A 21,025-nucleotide genomic window follows, 5' to 3' on the forward strand; every position below is an offset into this window, starting at 1 on the left:
GTGTTAAGATTAAGTTAATCATTGTTTTCAATGGGAAAAAAGCATTTGCTAAACTATTAATACTATAAAAGTATAAGTAGAATGCTTAAATTGCTTGCCTGAAAGAAAAAGCTGTTCCTTCAAGACCATTTACATACCCCAAATGTATATATTAATTTGATGTGCTCTCTAGAAATCACTTTTATTTATACATTAAGTCAAATATACATGGTTAACCTAATTTAAATCACTAGGCCAAGTTGGAAGAAATTAAAATGTTGCTTCTTTTAGAATCTCAAAATTGAGATGGGCTTTTCCTCCTAATTATGGTTAATTAGTGAGGTTTTATTGTAATAATAAATCACAAGAGAAGCTTCTCGTTTCAAGGGTGGCTGATGCTGATTCTAATCAGGATTGGTGATCTAATGCTTGAGGAAGGATTGGCTGCTTCCAGAAGGATCCATTAATGCCTTAGGAAAACAGATGTGCCACTGAGCAATACTGGTTATGCCAAGGACAGAGTGTCCCTTCTTCCTCCTCCAGCCTCTTAAACAAAACCAAGGACAAACAGTGACCCAGGAGCACTGGATAAACAACCAAACAGCTTACGGTATCATGAGAGTTTAAAAGAGCCTGCTCAGCTAGCAGCCATTAAAAATGGAATGTACGTGTTTTTATCTCTCTCTCTGCTAAAATTTCACCAGATCTGATGCGCCTACAAGAAACTTGAAACAAAAATAAAAACAGAGAAGAAGGTTTTAGAAATCAGGACATTTAATTAGGGATCCTTTGGTTGTAAGTAACAGAAACTCACTGACACTAGCTTAAACATAAAAGAGGATTTATAGGATATGGGGGTATTGCCTTCAAGACACAGGTAGGGAGCAGAGACGCACCACGTGAGAGTCTTGACTCAGCAATGTCATCTGTCTCTGTCTCTCTCATTTGTCTCTCTCTGCACGCCTCTTTATTTTTATTTTTTCTCCCTATAAACCATTTTTCTCTGATTCTCTACACACTGGGCCAAAGATGGATGTGTGGGGATGTTCTGGTTTAAGTAACAACAGACCCAATTCTATATTCTCAGAAGAGATTATCTGTTATATCAGTGTTTCATTTCAGTTGTGGCATCTACAGCCTGGCATTGGGGATGCAAATATTGTGACAGAGGGCCATGTCTGTGGGTGATGAGGATGTAGATGTGGGCTGTGCCATCATCCCAAAAGTTATCCATGACCAGTGTCAGGGGTGACGTTCCTCTTTGCAAAAGATTCATCTGGGTTCAAAAGAATGTTCTATCATGGAATGGATAATTTCTTATTCAAGATCAACCACTGACCTTTGCAGGAAGCATGTTTCAGTATTTCAAAGGAATGGAAATAATCAGATATCTTATTTGTACTTAAATAGGCTTATCTTATTTCCTTTTAATGACAATATAATACCATGAAGGGGCAAATGGTATTACTCCATTTATTTTCTAAGGGAAATAGAGATTGTTATCCAGCTCATACAGAGAGAAAATTATAAGAGGTGGCCATTTGATAAACAGTGTACCAAGACTGCTTAATGGTGTGAACAGAAAGTGCCCAAACCCAACTCTGGTACTCACAGTTGCCTCATGGCCCTACAGTCAATTCACATGGCCCTCCATGGGGGTGTAGGTGACTGCTGCTCTCCCATTTCCCCTGAACTGTGCCTCTGGGTCCAAACCTCACAGCTACACATCACCGAATATCTCCTCTTCTCTGCATTTCAGTGTTTGTTTTCTTTACTCGTGTATCTTTCATAGTTGTCTCTTCCCACAGTCCCTGCCCATTATGGACCCTTGAGAGATCCTTTCATGAGTCAATCTATCAATGGAGGGGGAAAGGGAGTTCACATAACTCTCCAGTGTGTTCCATATGCAAGAGGAAGCCAAAGGGCCATGGCATTGACCACTGTCTCATGGAATGAGAAAGATGAGGAAGGAAACTCAGAAGACAGCGATCTACCGTGCCTCTGCAGTTCATAAGAGAACTGAGGTTCAGAGAGGTGAAGAGTCACACAGCTAGTCGGAGGGAACGTGAGGACTAGAACCCAAGTACCTGTCTGCACGTCAGCATTGCTGGTAAGTGTCCAGTGTAAGATTCCTGACTTGAGAGAAAAATAGTGCAGTCTAAAGTGAATGGATTCACTGGAGAGAAATTCTAGAAAGTTGCTAGTCACAGTTAAAGCTGTGTAATAAGAACAACTTCCTTCTTGATTGCTCAACCCATCTCCAGCTGCCCTGACCTCTCAGGTCCCCAGAGCACTGCTCCATCTGGGCTTCCCCTCTGTAAGAGGAGCCAGTCCTCAAACCCCAAGGCCCAGTTCACACCCTTGGGCCAAATTCTTCCCTCGACAATGTTTCTTCTCTTAACGCTCAAAGTCCTTTACATCTGAGTCTCCTTAAATAGTATTTTTACTATTAGTTTTTAAATAGTAGTTTTTGCTTAATAGGTCTGAGGGTATAGTAGCATCCTTCTCTTTTAAAAATGTCTGAACTTACAACAATTTGAGTCTCTCTGCCTCTTTCTCTGGTATTCTCTTGGCCTAATGAAGAGAACAGGTCTTCATTTTACATAATTGGTTAGGACAGGGGAGGGCATGGATGTTGGAGACAGAGGACCCTGTGTTGGGTTGCAACTCTCTGATTTTGAGACCCCTGGATAAGGCACTTACTTTTCTTTCAGTTTCCTCATTGTAAAATGGGGTCGTTGTGGAAATTGAAAGAGGTACTCTGTACACATGGAAGCAAACGTGATTCCCAGACTCACCAGGAGGCAGAAGCAGGGAATCTTCCTGCTCCCTAAGAGAGCAAAGACAAGGATTCACTTACCAGCATCCTGAGCTGCTTAGACCCTAAGTTCCAGAAACACGAGCATCAGCTGGCTGGGCTCTGGGAAGAGGCCCAGACAAAAAATCCCCAGGGTAGGTGCCTCTCTTCATGGCCACAATACCAAAGTGTCTGTTTATGTCCACAGTCAGTCACATTGCCAGGTAATGGGGCAGCCCCAGAGTCTCCACTCTGCTTAAGCTCAGTAAGTTCTCCAAGCAGTAGACGCTGGGTGTTCAGTATTAAACATGGCTTAATTGCTCAATATCAGTCTTTAGATTAGCTCAGCAGGAAAATTGCCCCACGGCCTGGTATGACTCATGGGCTGGCCAAGATAGATTGGGAGTGACTGAAGGGTATCACCAGCTGGCTATCAATCTCTGCCTCAGGTCTCGAAACCAGTACATGGATGAGGTCCCACTCACTGTCACTCATGCCCCCCAAGGCCCTATTACCCTAAAAAGCTCCCTACAGAAAATGTCTCTAACTGCCTTCAATAAGAGAAGAGTTCCCAAGCTTCTGTCAGGGGCTAATGCATCTTCAGGGATGACCTCTCAGGATTCAAAAAAACTAACATTAGTTAATAAGCACAATAATAAGAATGGACGAAATGCTTTTAGATTCGGGGACAGAACCACCATTTTCAGATCACTAGGGAAACCATGAAAGAGACAATAGCATAAACATAAAATCGTCAGATTGAGGACCTACATTGTTCAATAAATATAAACAATATATCACTGACTGAAATGAGTCACCACTGTGAAAATTAAGGAAGAGGAAGAAACTAGAAAGAATGACTCAGATAAGTCATGAAAACGTTGGTAACGTGTCTTTTTACCAGAGGCAAAGTTCCTAAAATACATCTGGTGGTGGCATTTGAAGACCAACGGGGAAGGGGCAGAGAGCCTGTGTCCCCGGGTATCCCCAGATCTGCCGCAACGGCTCCACCCAGTCCCCTCTCCTTAAACTTCAGCATCCTTGTATTCTCTCCCTCTTAAGAAATAGCTCTTAGAGAGATGTAACATTCATTCACACGAGGCATAAAAAACCAGTAATCATTTGGAATGATAATCTTCCACAATGGTTTGTGTTTTAGTGGGAGGACTGCCTGAATTCAGAGAATAAAGTGCCTACTTTGAAATTTCAGGCTGTGCTGAGCACACGAGGAAGGGGTGTGTGTGTGTGTGTGTGTGTGCGTGGCGGGGGTGGGGGGGGGGAGTGGTGTGTGAGAATAGGAGGCGCAGAAAGAGTTTCCAGCTCCTTCGAGCCCACGGGAGGGACAGACAGCTCTGAGACGGCGGAGAGGAATGGGTAGAGCAATCCCCTGACAGGCAGTGGAGATGAAATGAGAATTCCAGATAATACGAACAGAAAGAAGAAAAAAAAAAACGGAAGACATTGAGCCTCAAAGAGATGTCGTATGACCTACCTCTCCTTGCTCTTTCCTTTTTTATTTGGTTTCTTTGACATTTTTTATGTGACAAAAACTGAGTTTGTTATTGACACGTTCTTACAGAGAGCAAGAGGAAGAGAGAGGAGAGAATCAGAGAATCGGAGAGGAACTGGGCAATAGAGGTAAATACAGACAGAAAACGAAAATGTCTGCAATACCAAAAGCTCTTTTAAAGTCTATTTTTCAAAAACGACCTCAAACTCTTCTTTCCAGGAACAAGCCACTTATTTTCTGTGATACCCAAATCTTGCAGTATACCATTCTGTTACAGCACAGAGTTTATCCCCGACTCTGAGAGTGGGAAGAAGCAGAAAGACCCACGTAATTTTGCTTGCCACCAAATGCAGAAACTCTGCTCCCCTTCATTCCCCATTTGGCCTGTGGCAGGAAGCTCACGACTTCTGGAGGCTGTCTGATTGTTTGCTGGGGCACTCTAATTACTCATTTGGTCTCGTGTTTTAAGCTCAAAGCTCCCTCCATTAACTTGCCCTGGTTGGCACCAGCCCTTCTCTGGAAGTCCAGAGGAGCCCACGCCTTGTGGAACACACTCATACTGGAATAGCATTCACCTCTTAGTTCCCCCAGCCCTTCGAATCATTTCCTCTGTCATAAGGTTGCTCTAGTTTATCATTGGCTCTTCCAAACTGTAGCAGCTAGAACTAAACCATCTCAAATCCCCAGGCTCCAGTCCTCAGCCTTTGTTTTCTGGGCAATTTTATCCATACCCAAAGATCAAATAGCTGATGACCCCCAAATTTATGTATGCAGCCCAGAATCCTTGCATTTTGGCTCCATATATCCAGCTGGTACCTGGACATCTACTTGGGTGTTCCTCAGATATCTCAAGGCCTATATGCCCCTGACTATTTCTAGCACCTTCTCCACGTAGTTACTAGGCATCTCCTATTCCATGGCTCTGTGAATGGCTCACCACCACTTGGTTGCCTCAGGCAGAAATCTAGAACCCTCCTTCTCCTTCACCTTCCTTGTCCCATTGTTGTCTAAAGTCATCAACTACGCTTCCTTCATATTTCTTTTCTTGCGCCCCACCGCTCATTCCTTAGTTCAGACCTCAGCTAAACGTTTATGAAGTGAATGTGCTCTATTTTGCTTGCCCAAGGCTGCTGAGGCATGTGAAGAACTGAGTCTTCTTTCTGACAGGATTCTGTCTTTCTTTGTTAGGTTCACTTCCTCTCTGCCTGTGTTCTTAATCTTCATTCCCAGTCCTTCAAAATGTTTCCAAAGTTGCCTGGCTAGTATAAAATTGATCATGTCGCTCACCCCCTACTCAACATTCTTCGAAGTCTTGCTGGATTACCAGTGTTCTAAGCATAGCTTAGGCTTCTGTGGTTGTGGCTGCTCAATAATGACCCTTGCCGTTTGACCTTTGACTTGCCTAATGACCCTTGAAGCTATTTGATCACATTTGTCATGCAGCACACCTGCCCCTTCAACAGATCCTACAAAGGTAACACGTTATTGATAGCCTGAGTTTAAACATCTCAATAGTAGCACAAAAATGGTCATGTTGCTATTGTTTATGTTTACCTTATACATTTAGGAAAGAACAATATTTATTTCTTCTTTCCTGATAAATTGACCAATCTTCCCTTTAGGATGTCTGCGCTAAATTAGTGCTTCTCAAAATCTCTCTCCTCCGGACCTGGGTTTTTATTATTAAAACACAGTAAACATTTTCCCTTTTTATTTTTCAGTAACATTTGTAAGAAATAATGCTGAGGAAGCACCGCTTACTCAAGGATTTTGTATACTGACTTAAAAGATGGTGAAATAATAAGCAAAATAATATTCTATTACTTTGTCATTTTCCAAATATGTTTTCTCATCTCTCTTCTCTCTCTCTCCCTCTGTGCCATACTTCCCCATTACTGTCTCAACACTGGCCATATTTTTCTCCTACTTTGTGGCAATGATGGGCAAGAATGCCTTTCAGGGTCATTGTCGCAGTCATTGTCATCTAGTAACTGAAGGCATTTAGTTAAGTGTAAATATACTCTTCATCATATATAAGTCCACAGCCGGCTGGACTTGATCTTTCACTCACCATTTGGCATCAAAAGATCAACGAAGCAGAAACCAGACTTCCCAAAAGATGTGCTTCAAAATCAGAAATCATTAAGCATGGTGTCTGCTTAATTAAATAATAAGTTATAAGGAAAGACTTAAAAATACTAAACCTCTTCTCTTTTTATGCTGATTTCACTGTGCAGTTAGGGCTCAGATCTGGAGAAATACTAAGGTTATCTAAGTACAGGTGGAAGAGGAAAGCTAGCTTTAGGACAGCCAAGGTTAAGCGCATTAAGCTCAGCTGGATAAAGTTTTAAACATATAGATGAACCAGTGAGTACAAAGTACTTCTCAAACCAATTTTTCTCCAATGAAGGTTTTACAAACAAAACTTGCAATATTTTGTCCCCTTCTGATTCCCTCCTAGAGAAGAGGATTACATAATTACCTGCACAGTTTTTAGAATTTCTAGCTCTTTGGATGGATAACCGAAAAAAGAAGCAAGCTTTCTGTTATCTTCAGTAATTGGGGATTATCTGTTAATGGAAGTCCTAATTCCTTTGATGATGGCACAATGGTCCTTTTAATTGGTCCCATTAGGTATGCTAACAGATATAATGGTTTATTTAGTAGATATAGTACCAACTTTCTTAAATACTCAGGAAATGATGATTATAGAAATATCTCTAAAAATATTAACAAGGCTACAATGACATCCAAGCAACGTGAATGCTAGTTGGATCTCACAGAGACACAATTTCAGTGATACATACATGCTCTGATTATAAAACAACAAACTTCTAGAATTCTATTTTCTAATGCCCATTTGCATATTGTTCTCTAAATAGTTTTCCCCTTTTTACGACCTTTCTCTCCATAGATAATAGGCAAATGGAAGTGAGTTGAAAACACTTTCAGCAAAAATTGGACAAATCAGGACTGATGTTCCCCTCCCCATCCACTGAAAAAACAGGATATGGCTATTAAACTTTATGTCGAGAGTTTTAACTACTATTGTGTTTCTGGCTGGTTCAAAAACACACACTTCTCAAATGTGCTTGGCCCAGTTAAAACAAGAACTAGTAACTAATTTATATATTAATGTATTATCCATAGACATGTCTACAGAGTACATATTTTATTAAAATTGATTAACTGTCATGTACCAATTTATTAATTATTTGATAACCCTATATATGGATATATATTTATCTATATTTACATATAGCTATATTTTATATATATAAATATAAAAACTAAATCAGTATTTATTATTATTATATGTCTGGGTGAGAGTTTTATGTTTGCTTTATTTTTTTTTTTTGCTGGGAAAAATGTGCTCTGAGCTAACATCCGTTGCTAATCTTCCTCTTTTTTTTTCCTTCCCAAAACCCCAATACACAATTGTATATTCTGGTTGTAAGTCCTTCTGGTTCTTCTTTGTGAGCTGCCACCACAGCATGGCTGCTGACAGATGAGTGGTGTGGTTCCACAACCAGGAGCTGAACCCAGGCTGCCGAAGTGGTGAGAGTGCCAAACTTTAACCACTAGGCCATCAAGGCTGACTTTGCTTTATTTTTTTAAAATGTATCTTTATTGGGAATTATTGGGCTTCTTGACTTTAGATATTAATGTCTTATCAATTCCAGAATATTCTCAGCCATTATCTTTTTAAATAATATTTTTCTTTTAGTCTCTGTATGATCTCCTGCTGGACATCCAGTTAGACTTATGTTGGACCTTCTGACTCTACTATTTATATCTTTTAACACTTCTTTCATTTTTCCATTACTTTGTACTCAGTGCTCTATTATTAGGAATTTTAAAAGTTTACCAGTTCTCTCTTCATTGTATCTAGTTCACCGTTTAAGAAATTCCATTGAGTTTTTACCTTTTGTTACTATATTTTCCATTTCTAGAAGATCTATTGTTTAAATATGACAGGTCAACATTGTTAGAATTTGTACTTTAAATATGTATAATACATTTATATCATGTTCCATATCTGCAATTCCAATATTGGCAGTCTATGAAGATCTGATTCTGTAGGATTCTTTTCCCTTCCTGAATCTTGTTCATGGTCACTTGTTTCCTTATGTATTTGGTGAATTTTTATTGTAAGCATATGGTTTTGGGCTTTCATCTGTGGGAATTCTCAAAGGCCTGGATATAAAGTACATTCTTTCCAAGAGGATTTTTATCTTCTGCCACAAAGCAGCCAAGGATGCTGCCAATTTGAGACCATTAAATAATACTTTCGGCTTTTTCTTTTTCTGGTTTTTGTTTTTTTTCCTACTCTACAATAATATGACTTCAGACTCCAGTACCACATGAGTGAAGACATGAGGTTAGACATTCTCACAATATTCTTTTCCTTCATTTGTCTCCACCCAGGGCAGAGGTGGAGTCAAAAGCTTTACCCAAGGTGTCCCTCTGCAGGGCAGGTATTTTTCCTTGTCCATCCACTGAAAGTGTCATCCTTGCTGTGTGCAGAGGCCTCTGATATGACCATCACTCTTCTTGGCATCAGGATTTACTTACTTTCCACTGAATGTGTCTATTAAAATTCCCTAGACCACAAGGGATTGATACAGACCACTACACAAATGATGGCTCCAGCTTTCACTTATTCCTTTGCAGTAAAGCTTTCCTGTTTTTCGGGGTTTTTTTTTTTTTGCCTCAGAGGAATTCTTTTACCCTCCTGTCAGATCAACTTGGCATTACAAAAGATATATATGGTATTTTTAAAAAATCCAGTGTTTTTAGCTTTACTCTCCTGGGAGGGTGTTCTCTGAACATCTATTATGTACTTTTCCCATTATTATTTGTTGATGATTCTTCTAGCTATAGATATTTAAAAATCCTTGGGAAATAACTATAATAAACAGGGCCCAAATAGAATATATTTGAGATTTTCCTAGTGTATTATTTTTAAATAATCAAGACTCTTCTTCATGAATCCCTAAGAATGTAAATAGAAGTTTCGTCATAAAAAAAATTCATATTACATTGTGTTAGAAATTGAAGTAGCAAATTAGTCCTCACCTTCTGAGAAAGAAGTTTATAATCAACAAACATAAAACTCCATTCTCAGGAATATATGAAAGATAGCCAAACAAACACTAACAAATCACATAAAATAATTATGTGATGTAAATATTAAATTACAAATAAAAATAGAAGTCTGTTGAATGCTTCTTAATAGCTCCCCATTGTTGAGTCTTTCTTCTCAAAGTGGAATACATGTGGTACCCCCAGTGATATGGCTCTTGTAGGTATCTGAAGCTATAAATTAAACATGGTCAGAAACATTTTAATTCTGATGGTAATTAAGTTAAACATGATGTTATATTAAATAAACAATATATTATGGGCTAGAGTACAAGACTTGGATAATTTTAAATATAAAACACTTTAAAGAGAATTCATACTTGGAGTATTTGTTTGAAACCACCGAAGGGGCATGAATGCATTTGTTTTTGTTGGGAGGGAATGTTTAGAATCCTCTGGCCTGGAGTTTTAAAGGGAAGTTCTCAAATTGGTGTACACGAGCCTTAAGACATGCTCCTGCTTCTGCTCCTGCTCCTGCTTTGACCCTTGAGTGTTGGAGAGCCCCAGAGTCCTGGGCCACCTTCTCTCCTCAGTCCTGGGCTACATTCTCTTCTCTGTACTCTCCATAGGTGATTTCATCCAGTCTCATGGCTTTAAATAGCATTTATATACTGGTGACCCACTTTTTTCTATCAGTCCCTGCCCTGCCCTGATCTCTAGATCCAGGTCTTTAACTTCCTATCCAGCATTGCCTCTTGAATACTTAATAGCTAGACCACATCCACATCATAAACAGAACTTTTGACTTTCTCAGTCCCCAGAAGCCTTACTTTCTATTACTCTCATCACTTTACCTTGTTAAATGTTTGTCAGAGAACCCACATGATAAGGTAAGCCCCATGGAGCCAAAGCCTTCGTCTATGATGGCCTTCAACTTGGTTAGAGCCTAGAACAACACCTGACACACAGTAGGGGCCAAATAATCATTCACTGAAGGAATGAAGAAATGAACACCCTTTTCTCTTTTGGAATCTTTCCAAATAGCCTTCTCCCTCCCTCCACCTCTTTCTCACTAGTTCTCTTTTACTCCATCAACTCTGGTCTGCTTTGCCATTTCCTAAATGCAAAAGGGTCTTTTATGATGCTTGCTTTCCCCCCTACCTAGTAAACTCCTACTACCTTGGGGAAATAGCCTGCTCTGCTTTTTTCTATGCACTCATACAATTTTGTACATAAATCCTTCATAAAATTCTATTTAGATTTCCAAATAAGCTGGATATGCCAGTCATTGTATGATCCTCCTCAAGGCTAAGAACCATGTTTTACTTTTTTTGTAACTTTCCAGTATTTAATGTAATGCAAGACACATAGTAGATCGTCATTGAGGGCTTTTTGGTGGGCAGGGGGGTGAATAAAGGCATTGTAGCAATTATATTTTCAGAAAACAACCTAGTCATCAGGATCAAGCATTAAAACATTGACTCAATCAAAGCCAACCTAATGTATATCTAATATATATCCAAAAGGAACTTCCTAAGTTTATTAATTCCAAAATAATGACTATATATGATATGTAACATATGAGCACGGTATTTTATGTATTCATAATGCATATGATGAACAGCCAGATACAAGCATAATATTCTATAATCTGAAGAAATAATTGTGTTTAAATAATGAACTTCCTTTAAAGTATAACTTGTATATTGTATTTGCAAAGATAAATTATCAAGAAATACAACACATAATAAAAAAATCAGTATTCTTGACAGATAATATTCAACTGAAATTTTTTATATAAGAAAGGATTCTTTACTTACTTGTGGTTTTCTCTAGTTTATTTTGGAAATATAGTTGTACACTTTGCAAACATGGAAAATAAAATGAACCTGAACCCATTTGAGATTTTTTTCCTGTTGCAAAGGGGGAGAAAACCACATAGGTAGAGTTTGTGACTTAATATAAGACACTAGAGATCATTAACTCAAGAAACCATAATAGGTAACCAGGTACCACAATATCGCAAGAAGAAAGGCTTTCTTCTGTCTAGATTTTCAAATTCCCAGACATTTATCCTACCCATATCTGGCCATGAGCCAGAAGGTCAGTGTTATGTGATTACAGAAGAGACAAGAAGCCTTATAAGCAGACAGACAGCAGAGATGCATGATAGTTTGCTCCTAAAGAGCCAAGGTTAATGAAACCATTTTTAAGAACATATACAGCACGTAATGATGTATAGAGACGATTTACTCACTTGGAGAATTTTTATAAATACATCCCCAAAGGACAAGGTAACCACACACTCTTTCATCTATACTAATTCTGATTATTTTTCAAAAGACCAAATTCTGATTTCTTAAATGAATCCAAAAGAATATACACATTTTGAAAATAAGGTGGCTCAGTGGACTTAAAAATTAAAGCTGAAAGGAACATATCCAACAAAGCGAAAATCTGACTACAGGGCATGAAAGTGAAGAAGCAGTCCAGGTAGTAAGTATTCTACTGAGGTTGGCAAAATTTCTCATTTGTGGTTGTATACAATCTCGAGTTCTTGACAGAGGAAAAATTTCACTGGGGCACAGATCTAAATTTTGGAAGGTACTGAAAAATACAGATTTTAGAAAAATATTTGTAAAAATAAAGTTTGTTACTTTAGGTTTCAACTCTCGTTAAAGGAGAAACAGCAAATCGTTTTATGATTTTCTAACTTTATCAAGCTAAGAAATATATTCCTTTATCAGGTTCATCAGAGTTAAGCAACCAAAGGCAAACCTGTGTGTTATAAATGTAATAAGAAATGCTGCTCACAACTTTTCAGCATTAAATGATCTCTGATTATTTACAAGGATAAAATGCAGTAAAGATCAGCACAATTCCCTGCCGAGTTATCTTGAACTTGGAGTAAGCGAGTAACAACAGAGAACCAAGAGTGTAGGAAGCATAGTCCAAGAGATGTTATGTACCAGAGCTTAACAGGAGTCCAGCTAAAGGAAGTGAACATTTGAAGGAAGCCTGAAGGTGTTCTGGCAGTTTTTGCCTTTTCTGCAGAGGATATAAGAGAGGAAAAAACCATTGAGTCAGAAGACCTTGGCGCAAGCCAGTGCACCTTTAGTCTTGATCAAAAGAAGGAACTAGACTTTTTCTATATGTATCAAAAGAGAGAGATAAATTGGATGACCTTTAAGTTTTTATTGCACTCTAAAATTCTGAGACTGTTAATTCTCTTTTTCCTCGGTGTCCCACGCTTCTCCAATGTCGGTGCGTTTAATTTTTGATCAGACTTGTGAGTTATTGACCTCACTAGGCTAAGAGGTCTGTGTCTAAGTAACTGAAAATGCATGGGTTAGTTCAAAGAAAACACTAGATTAATTTTGAGAGGTGGTCTTATAGTCCTTTTCCGATGTATTGAATTTTAACAGAATCAAGTAAGCAAATAGAATATGGGAACACGTGGTACTTTTATTTCTTACTTCTCATCTATTACTAGATAGAAGAAGACAAATAACGATTAAGTTAGTAAAGGAAAATCAGGAGAACTCTAGAAGAAATTGTTAATTTTCAATACTCACACAGTCATAATTCACACTGTAGCTAGTTGGAGAAAAATTGCCATTAAATGCTGGTAAGCAGCGTTCAGTATGTTTAGTTTTTGTTTCTAAAACAACCGTCCAAGGTAAGCCACGTGAGTTTTAGTAATGGGATGGAGAGACTTTCCGGCCTACACAGATGTGTAATGCATAACTCCAGACTAACGAGTATCAATAATGAGCCAAAAGCGTAAATTTAGTAACTGTGAGCATAAGTTACCATTGCTCTGCTGAAGAAATACTGTGCCCTTGACCTTAGCTCTCCTCAGAAATGAGTGATATTGGTCACAAAGGCAGTCAGATAAAGGAACATACATGATCAGTACAAACTCGCTGCTGCTTCTGGAAAATACCAGGCAACGTTCAGGCCCTGCAGTGAGTAATGACTGCTTACTGGTATGATCAGCTTCTTACAGGCAAAAGCATTAGAGACACTGCCTGTCCATAGCCACGATTACCTTCCATGCTACCTCATCGCGCAAGGGTTTGACATCATTGCAGTCGGCAGTAGTGTCCAGAATGAATTTGAACCCTGACAAAGAGAAAACATACTTTTTGTGCTCCGGTTATTAATATCATAGACTTATAGACATGAACAATTTTGAGTTCCAGGTATTCATAGACAATCTCAATCAATATGTGCTTTGGCAAATAAGACGCATGTGAGGTTACCCTTGTACATAAAGAATAGCGTGGGGCATGCAATTGCGTTTTATTTCAGAGTTTTTCCAGTGTAGGTGCATGCGTGATATTTGTGAGAGAATAAGTTTTTAGCTTCTACAGCAACTGAGGGTAACTAGAGACCCCATTGTGCTTGACTTAGAGTATTCACGCGAAACATGTGCTCTTGAAAGCATTGGACACACATTAACTAAGACATTAATCCTCACCACTGCTTCTCCCCATAAACCTCATATTATTATGCCTTAATGGTTGATGAAACTCAGTGAGGAAGGATAATTGCCTTGCTCAAGGCCACAGAGGGAGCCTGTGTTAGAAAAGAATTAGACTTGAGTGATTTTTGGCCTACAGGCTTGTACTTGGACCACCAGGTCATGTGTGATGGAAGAGTCTTTCTTGAATTGTATGCAGAGTATTTGTGTATCTCTGTGTGTGTGTGTGTGCATACACACTCAAGTCTGTAGGCATGAGTGTACATATTGGGAGCGCAAAGTCCTATATTGAACATACCATTTCATTTCTCAAAATTAGAAAAACATTTACAGTATTGTGATAAATTTATTAACTCTGAAATTTGTTTTCTTCCTTTTTCAATTCTTTGTTTTGTCTAAGAAACAACAACCCCAGGCAACAAATAAAAAGGCTGAAGCCAGAAGAGCACATTCTGAACTCCAGAATGTCACCAGACAGTTTTTTCAGGGATCAGTCTGTCCAATCACAAAGTTTTGATAGATTTTATTCACTTTGATGAACGAATTGTTTTTCTTTATAAAAAGGTACTTCAGCATCGTGGTGAAATGTGCAAGTTCAGGAGTCAAAACTGCCAGAATTAGAATTCTGATTCTACCTTTTCCTGTCTGTATGATCTTGGAAAAACAATTGAAACTCTCTGTCTCAGTTTCCCCATCTGCAAAATAGAGACAGTAATAGTGCTACGTAATAAGATTGTCATAAGGATGATATGAGACAATATAGTTACAATATACTTAGAACTGTGCTGAACACATGGGAAGAGCTCCATAGAGCTTAGATATTATCATCATCATCATTACAAATACACAGCATGTGAAAACTATTTTTTCAAAGTAAGTTACTGGTCAGTGTTCACGCCCACTTCTAAAAAAATGCTTTTCTTTATTTAGAACAATTAAGAGGTCAAATAAGTAAACTCAGGACAAAACTATTTTGGGGAAATATACCTAAACAGAATTCGGGAGAATACAGAAAACTCAGGAAGAAACATCACATTCTCAGATGTTGACTCATATCCTCATCCTGAATAAAATTGTGGGCACATATCAACACACACTTCAACATTCATCTTCCGTTTAGTGGGTTGTCATCATGAAGCCAGTTCTTCATGGGTGAAAATTAGATATTAATCCTGCTGTCCTAAAGTTTATTGATTGCCAAGCTCTTCTGTTCTAGGGGTTAATCTGGACCTTTGGCTCAGAATGAAAAGTACAGCTACATCAGAGTGATGTGGTTACTCACATCACTAAACATGGATGCATGGTACTGTAAAACTGGAGTAGAGAAAGGTAACTGCATTAGGTAAATAAAGCACACAGATCTTCTGCTTATATACAGAAAATAGCACTATCTGTTTCAGTCTCGAAATAATCAGAGTAAGAAAAGTCTCTTGAAAACTAAAAATATGATGATGAACAAAATTAGACGGTAGAAGAGTTAGAAGATAAGGTCAAGAAAATCTGGAAAACATAAAAAGACAGAACTAGAAAATATAAGAGAAAAATAAGTATCAAAAAATGGATGCAGTGGATTCAATAGACAGCTCACTGGATAACCATAACTGGATAACTGGATAACCAAAGAGAAAATTTAGAGCAAATACAGAGGAAGAAATTATCAAAGAATTAATAAAAAAGAATTCCCAGAACTGAAGGCCATTACTCTTTAAATCGAAAGGGTCCATCAAGTATCCAGCTAAAATGAACAGGAAAACTCCCACACTTTTAAATATTTCAGTGAAATTTCAGAACATCAAGGATAAAGAGGATATCCTCAAAGCTTCAAGAAAGAGAGAGAAAAAATCAACTAAAAAGGAATGTATGAACGTGTGAACGACATGGGACTTCTCTCAACGCTTCTAGATCCTAAAAGGTAATGGAGAAAAGCCTTTAATATTATGAGGAAGAAAATTATTTTCAGTCTAAAAATCTATGCCTGTTCCAACTATCATTGAAATGTGAAAAGAGAATAAAGATATTTTTTGGACATGGAAAAACTCAAAGTTTACCTCCCGTTTAGCTTCTCTTAGGAAATTTGTTGGGAGTGCACATCAGCAAAATGAAGAGTCAAAAGAAGAAAGACTTGTCCAGGTGCTCTAGAAATCGGTCAGGCAAGAGCAAGACAAAAGACCTGAGGGCCACGGAGAGAAGTATCCAGAAGAAAAGGGGGTTCTGTGAATATGATCAAATCTATATTGTCCTTGAGAGAATTAGAAATGCTGAGAGAGGAAGACTAAGGACTTTAAGACTATAAGAGAAAATGACTATAGCACATTTTTTGGCTTGGCAATGAAAATATGTATGACATCTTATTAGTTATATACCTTACTGATTTGCAACTTTTAGAATTAGCCCACAAAATAAACCGTGGCAGACTTAATTACTATAAAAAATAATTATCAACCTTTTTAATAAGAAAAAATACAGAAGATAAAATTTAAGAAATGGAGAGGGAGGGCTGGAAAACAGGTGAGGGAAAGGTCCGTGCACAAATTTAAGAAATAAACTAAATGGGAAACAAACTTTAAAAAAAACCAAACATTAAAAATGTACCGGAATACATTTATGTTACTAAATAAATTACACAAGGGGGAAAAAAGGGAAGTCAGATTCACGAGAACCTATATAAAGAGACTGAAGTAAACCTTGTGGATCAAATGAAATAAACATTCTAAAGACCTAACACTAAGATCTTCATGCTGTGGGCAAGAATGCACCCTAACTCAACACCAGCCTAAGACAGCACGACTATTATTTGGATTTCGTGATCTTATAACAACCACTTTAAGTAAAAGCCTCATACAACACAACTATCGTATAAAGAGAGTCTTAGTCCTGTTCTCCAACAATTAAGTACTTCTACTGGTTCTATATGACACGATGTGTGCCTGGGAAAAGTGAATTCTGTTTAAAAATAAAAACAAACACACATGCTGATGAGTGTTGTCTTTCAAAATAACCCAGTCCTGCTGCCAAGTTCAAAATTCTCTCAGTGAACTTTTCCTTTTGGCCAGCCTGAACCCTCTCGGGGAGACAAAAGGAAACACCACCTTATTATTTTATCATCTGCCCCTAGTTTATTTTTCACAAAAATATGCTTTATCTATATTGACCTCGTACCTTGATAATCACCCTTGGTTTCAAATGACTTTTAACTAACCCCCAAACTAAATCTGTTATCAAAGAAAAACTATTTTCACCTGCTAAGTCTATTCACAGATGCCCCCATAGGCTGCCAGAAGAAGGTCAGCATTTTGAATAGTCTTTGGAATAAGCATTTAGCCTTGGATTGTTTGTTTAAAGACTTCCTCCCTGGCATACCTTACCCAGACAAAGAGATATACACCATATAAACGTTTGGACCCTCTTCAGGTTGAGGTGGTTGACGTTCCTTTTTAGAATAACTTTTTAGATTTTCACACATATCAAAACATCAAAGAGAACTTTCCTTTTAAGCAGCCAACATTCAGTCTATCAAGTAATTTTCATCAATACTTCCAAAGTCCTTCAGTGTTCATTGTATGTGTCTTTTACCAAGTATTTTGACCAAGCATTTCATTGTTTTTTGTACAAACATTTCATTGATCATTCTGGATAAAACAATAATAAGCCAAGTTAAGGAAATAATTAAAATTTTCCAGAAATAAATTTGAGTCTTTGAAATAGCACATGGTGTGAAGATACATCACTGCATATTGACTTGTAATAGTTTTTAATAGAGACGAGGTCAAGATTGAAATTGTACCATGACCTTATTTTTTCTATAAAATAAAAACTTCCAGTTATAAGAATGATAATATTAAAACAATTTTTTATTTCAATATAAAATCTCATGGCCAAAAATTACGTTTTTGGTAGTGAGCACAAAATGTACTAAAATAACTATTATAAATGTTGTTAGTGATTCAATATGTAGTTCTTGGTATAATGGAGGAAATTATTGTTATAGTTTAGACTATGATTTCATTGCCCTCTGTGATTATACCCACAATAACAGTAGATAGCTTTATTTGGCTACTACATTTCTCAATTCCATGTCAAATATTCAACAATTTTTTTACTAAGTGAAACATTCTGATATTCACCTGAGAAGATTCATTTAAATGCTCCAGGTAACAATGTTAGCAAAGATTTTTGTCACGCTTGGCAAGGGACCCTATCATTAGATTATCATTTTGGATACAAATTCATTTTTAAAAGAGGCTGCAAAAAATTAAACATATAAAAATTCTTTTGCTAGTTAATGATGTGGTTTTAGAACAGTTTCCTTCTTTTTTTGTTTCTTTTGATATAAATAAGCAATAAAAAAGAAACTTCATGCAAGTATGCCTGGATTATGAAAGACTGTGAAACACAACCAAGAAGAAAATCTGTCATTTTCAAAGAGAAGTGAAAACAATTGGTTTTTCTTTTATCATTCCTTAATTAATGAAAGAAAGTTTGATTACCTCCATCTTCCTAATTATTGGTTGTTTTGGCAACACACTCTCGGATTTAAAAAAATGTTGCACTCGCCAACGGGTAAGTTTTTGGAACTGCAAAAAATCTCATTCATTTAAATTACCTGGCAGTATTATTAAGAAAGAAGTTTCTAAGCATAAGCTGACAAAACAGCTGATTTAAAACATTACCTTTGTGTGGTGCAGCCTTCTGCTGAGCCGGACTGGCTGCTGTTGGCACCTGCTGCTGTTTGACCAAATTTCCTTCACTCCCAGTTTTCAAAATCTTCTCACCTAAACTGTTTTTTTTCTGTTTGCTGTTCAAATCGTCCCTTCTAGATGATGACAGCTTAGAAGCCGCGTTAGCAAAGAAAGGTCTAGCCAAGCGAGAAGGTTTGGACATTTTAAACAGCAGAAAAAACAACAATAAAAAGAACCAACCCCAGAATGTTACCTGCTGGGGCAGCAGATTCTGAAAAATCTTTTGAGCTTTACTTTTCAGCTGCCACAGTTACAGTATAAAGTGCAGCTGGATGGAAAGTGCCAGGCTGCCACTTGGATTTCTTTTAAACAAAAGGCATCACGCAGCCACAGAGCCCATTTACTAGACCTGTGGAATGTAAATGCGTGTTTCGAAGATGCTGGTGACAGTTTTGCAATGGTAAATGCTCCAACTCAGAGTCAACGGCAGATGCTGGAATAGGCAACGTAAAATAGACACACACACGCACACACACAGAACTTCCTAGCATGCATGGAGTAGATGACACTGGACAGCCTGGACATGGAAAAAGAATGTAAGTATTACCCACCCACTCAGGTACAACATATGAAAGTAACCCAGCTGTGTGGCTTATATTACTATGAAGTACATACCACCCTCAGTTTCCAGGCATTAGTTCAAGCAAATATTTCTTCACCTTAGCACATTCCTATATTATACTCCAGGAGTTGACTGTGTAACGAATGCCCACCTATATAATTACTTCTCCTGCTGTTTATAGAACATGCATAGCACCATGAAAAAGAAGGAAAAGAGAAGAATGTAATTTCCATACCTGTTTGGACTGCCATGGGGTACCTCCTAATTGATAAGGAGTCGTGTGTCTGTGGGATGTGGTGTAGGATGTGTGTGTATGCGTGTGCATGTGTGTGGGAGGTGTGAGGAGTTGGGAAGAGATGTAAATTATTTTACCTTTTAAAGAGCTGAGACTTTATTCTAATGAGCAAATGAATATTCATAATTACCATGCTTTCTGAAAGACCAATAGTAGTGGTGTAAAAATAAAGTGTGTTCAAGGGGTCATATTTTTCTAGGCTGAAAACATTCCTTCCACCAATTGAACACATAGCCCGTATGGAGCGCACAACCTCTTCCCCACTAAGGGCAACCATTTTCCTCTTAGATTCCCATGTCAGTGACTTTTATGACTTGGGGTTAAGCTGTTTTCCAGCTCAATTATTCTGTGTCCCCTTAAGGAGAGTCTACACAAACTCTCTATGAACTCTAAAAAGTATCTGGGAGTATGTGATCACACAACCCCACTCCACGTGTAAATACCGCGCTATCCCCCATTTATAGCTGACATATGCACAGCTACTTAGCACATTATCAGAGGCAGAATTATGTGCTGGAAAGAGCATAAATTTTGGAATCAATTGAACCTGAAGTTACCTCTAAATATGGGCCCAGCCCTGGGCGAGTTACCTTCTTGGGCTTTTTTCATCAGTAAAATTGGGGTTGTGATTTTGCCTCATATGCTCACTACATAGATCAACTGAAGTGACAAATCTGTACCTTGTCCAGTACATGGTAACCCTCAAAAAATTTGAATTTCCTTATCCTGTCCTTCTAAAAATTCACAGTTTTAAAGATTCCCAATGGGTCTAGTACAGCCTTATAGAACATCAGAGTTATGAAATCAAATCCTGAGCCAGACCAGAGAGACCTCGATAAGATCACAGCCCCGATTTCAGACCAGCGGATCTGGGAGAAGCCATGCGAGAGCAGATCCCTAATATTACGAGAAACGTGTCCTGTGAACTTAATGAACCACGCATTTGCAAATACTGCTCTGTCGTGAAATTTGCTCCATTAAATACTGGAAAGCATAAGTGCCAAGTTTAAGTGACCACTTCCCCCTTAATAGTTCTGTCCAAATAGGATAGTCCATGCTTTAGTTTACCCAAATCATCTTTTACTTCCACCTGAGAACCATTGATTTCTTAGGCCTCTTTGGGTTCCATTTTCTTCATCAACTCTAGCAGTTGGCTTTCTTTTCAGGAACAGATTTCTAAAGAAACTAACTTCAGCCACTTCATAGATAGTCAAGTGGAGAGCATCTGAGTTGTGCTGCGATGGAGGAGCCAGCAGTCCCCAGCCAAATGACCACTCCAAAGGCAGGCTCACATTTTAAATTCATGCCTCAGAACAATGACCAAGAATGACATCTCTTGGACCGTGGGGTTTGCAAATCACAGGGCTGCTGAAGACCTGTGGTACACGGCAGGAGACTGTAGCCTGGAAAGCCAAGTGGACGGATCAGGGCCAGGAAAGGAGTGTGATTGCGTCCTAACACCCTCGGCATTGGTGGTTTGGTGGTTTGCCTGTACAATGTGGGTAGAAGCTTTCAGAGGAAGGGAATTGTGGCTCTTCATAGTGCATTTTCACTCTCTGGGAGAGCCCAGTA

At 38.2% G+C, this 21,025-nt stretch overlaps 1 protein-coding gene across 9 annotated transcripts in view; it reads right to left on the reverse strand.

The window, feature by feature from the left end:
* The window catches only part of KIAA1217, a 711,513-nt gene that overhangs the window by 409,202 nt on the left and 281,286 nt on the right, over positions 1 to 21,025 (reverse strand). For 5 of the 9 annotated variants that reach the window (XM_070254922.1, XM_070254921.1, XM_070254888.1 and 2 more), the window contains exon 1: positions 18,528 to 19,288. The exons of the other annotated variants lie outside the window; for them this stretch is intronic. In XM_070254922.1, the coding sequence (XP_070111023.1) occupies positions 18,528 to 18,738 (211 nt within the window). In that variant the 5' untranslated portion in view covers positions 18,739 to 19,288. Of the gene's footprint in view, positions 1 to 18,527; positions 19,289 to 21,025 lie in introns of those variants that run through there. 9 annotated transcript variants of the gene reach the window in all.

Source organism: Equus caballus, chromosome 29 (assembly GCF_041296265.1).
Source record: "Equus caballus isolate H_3958 breed thoroughbred chromosome 29, TB-T2T, whole genome shotgun sequence".
Lineage (NCBI taxonomy): Eukaryota > Metazoa > Chordata > Mammalia > Perissodactyla > Equidae > Equus > Equus caballus.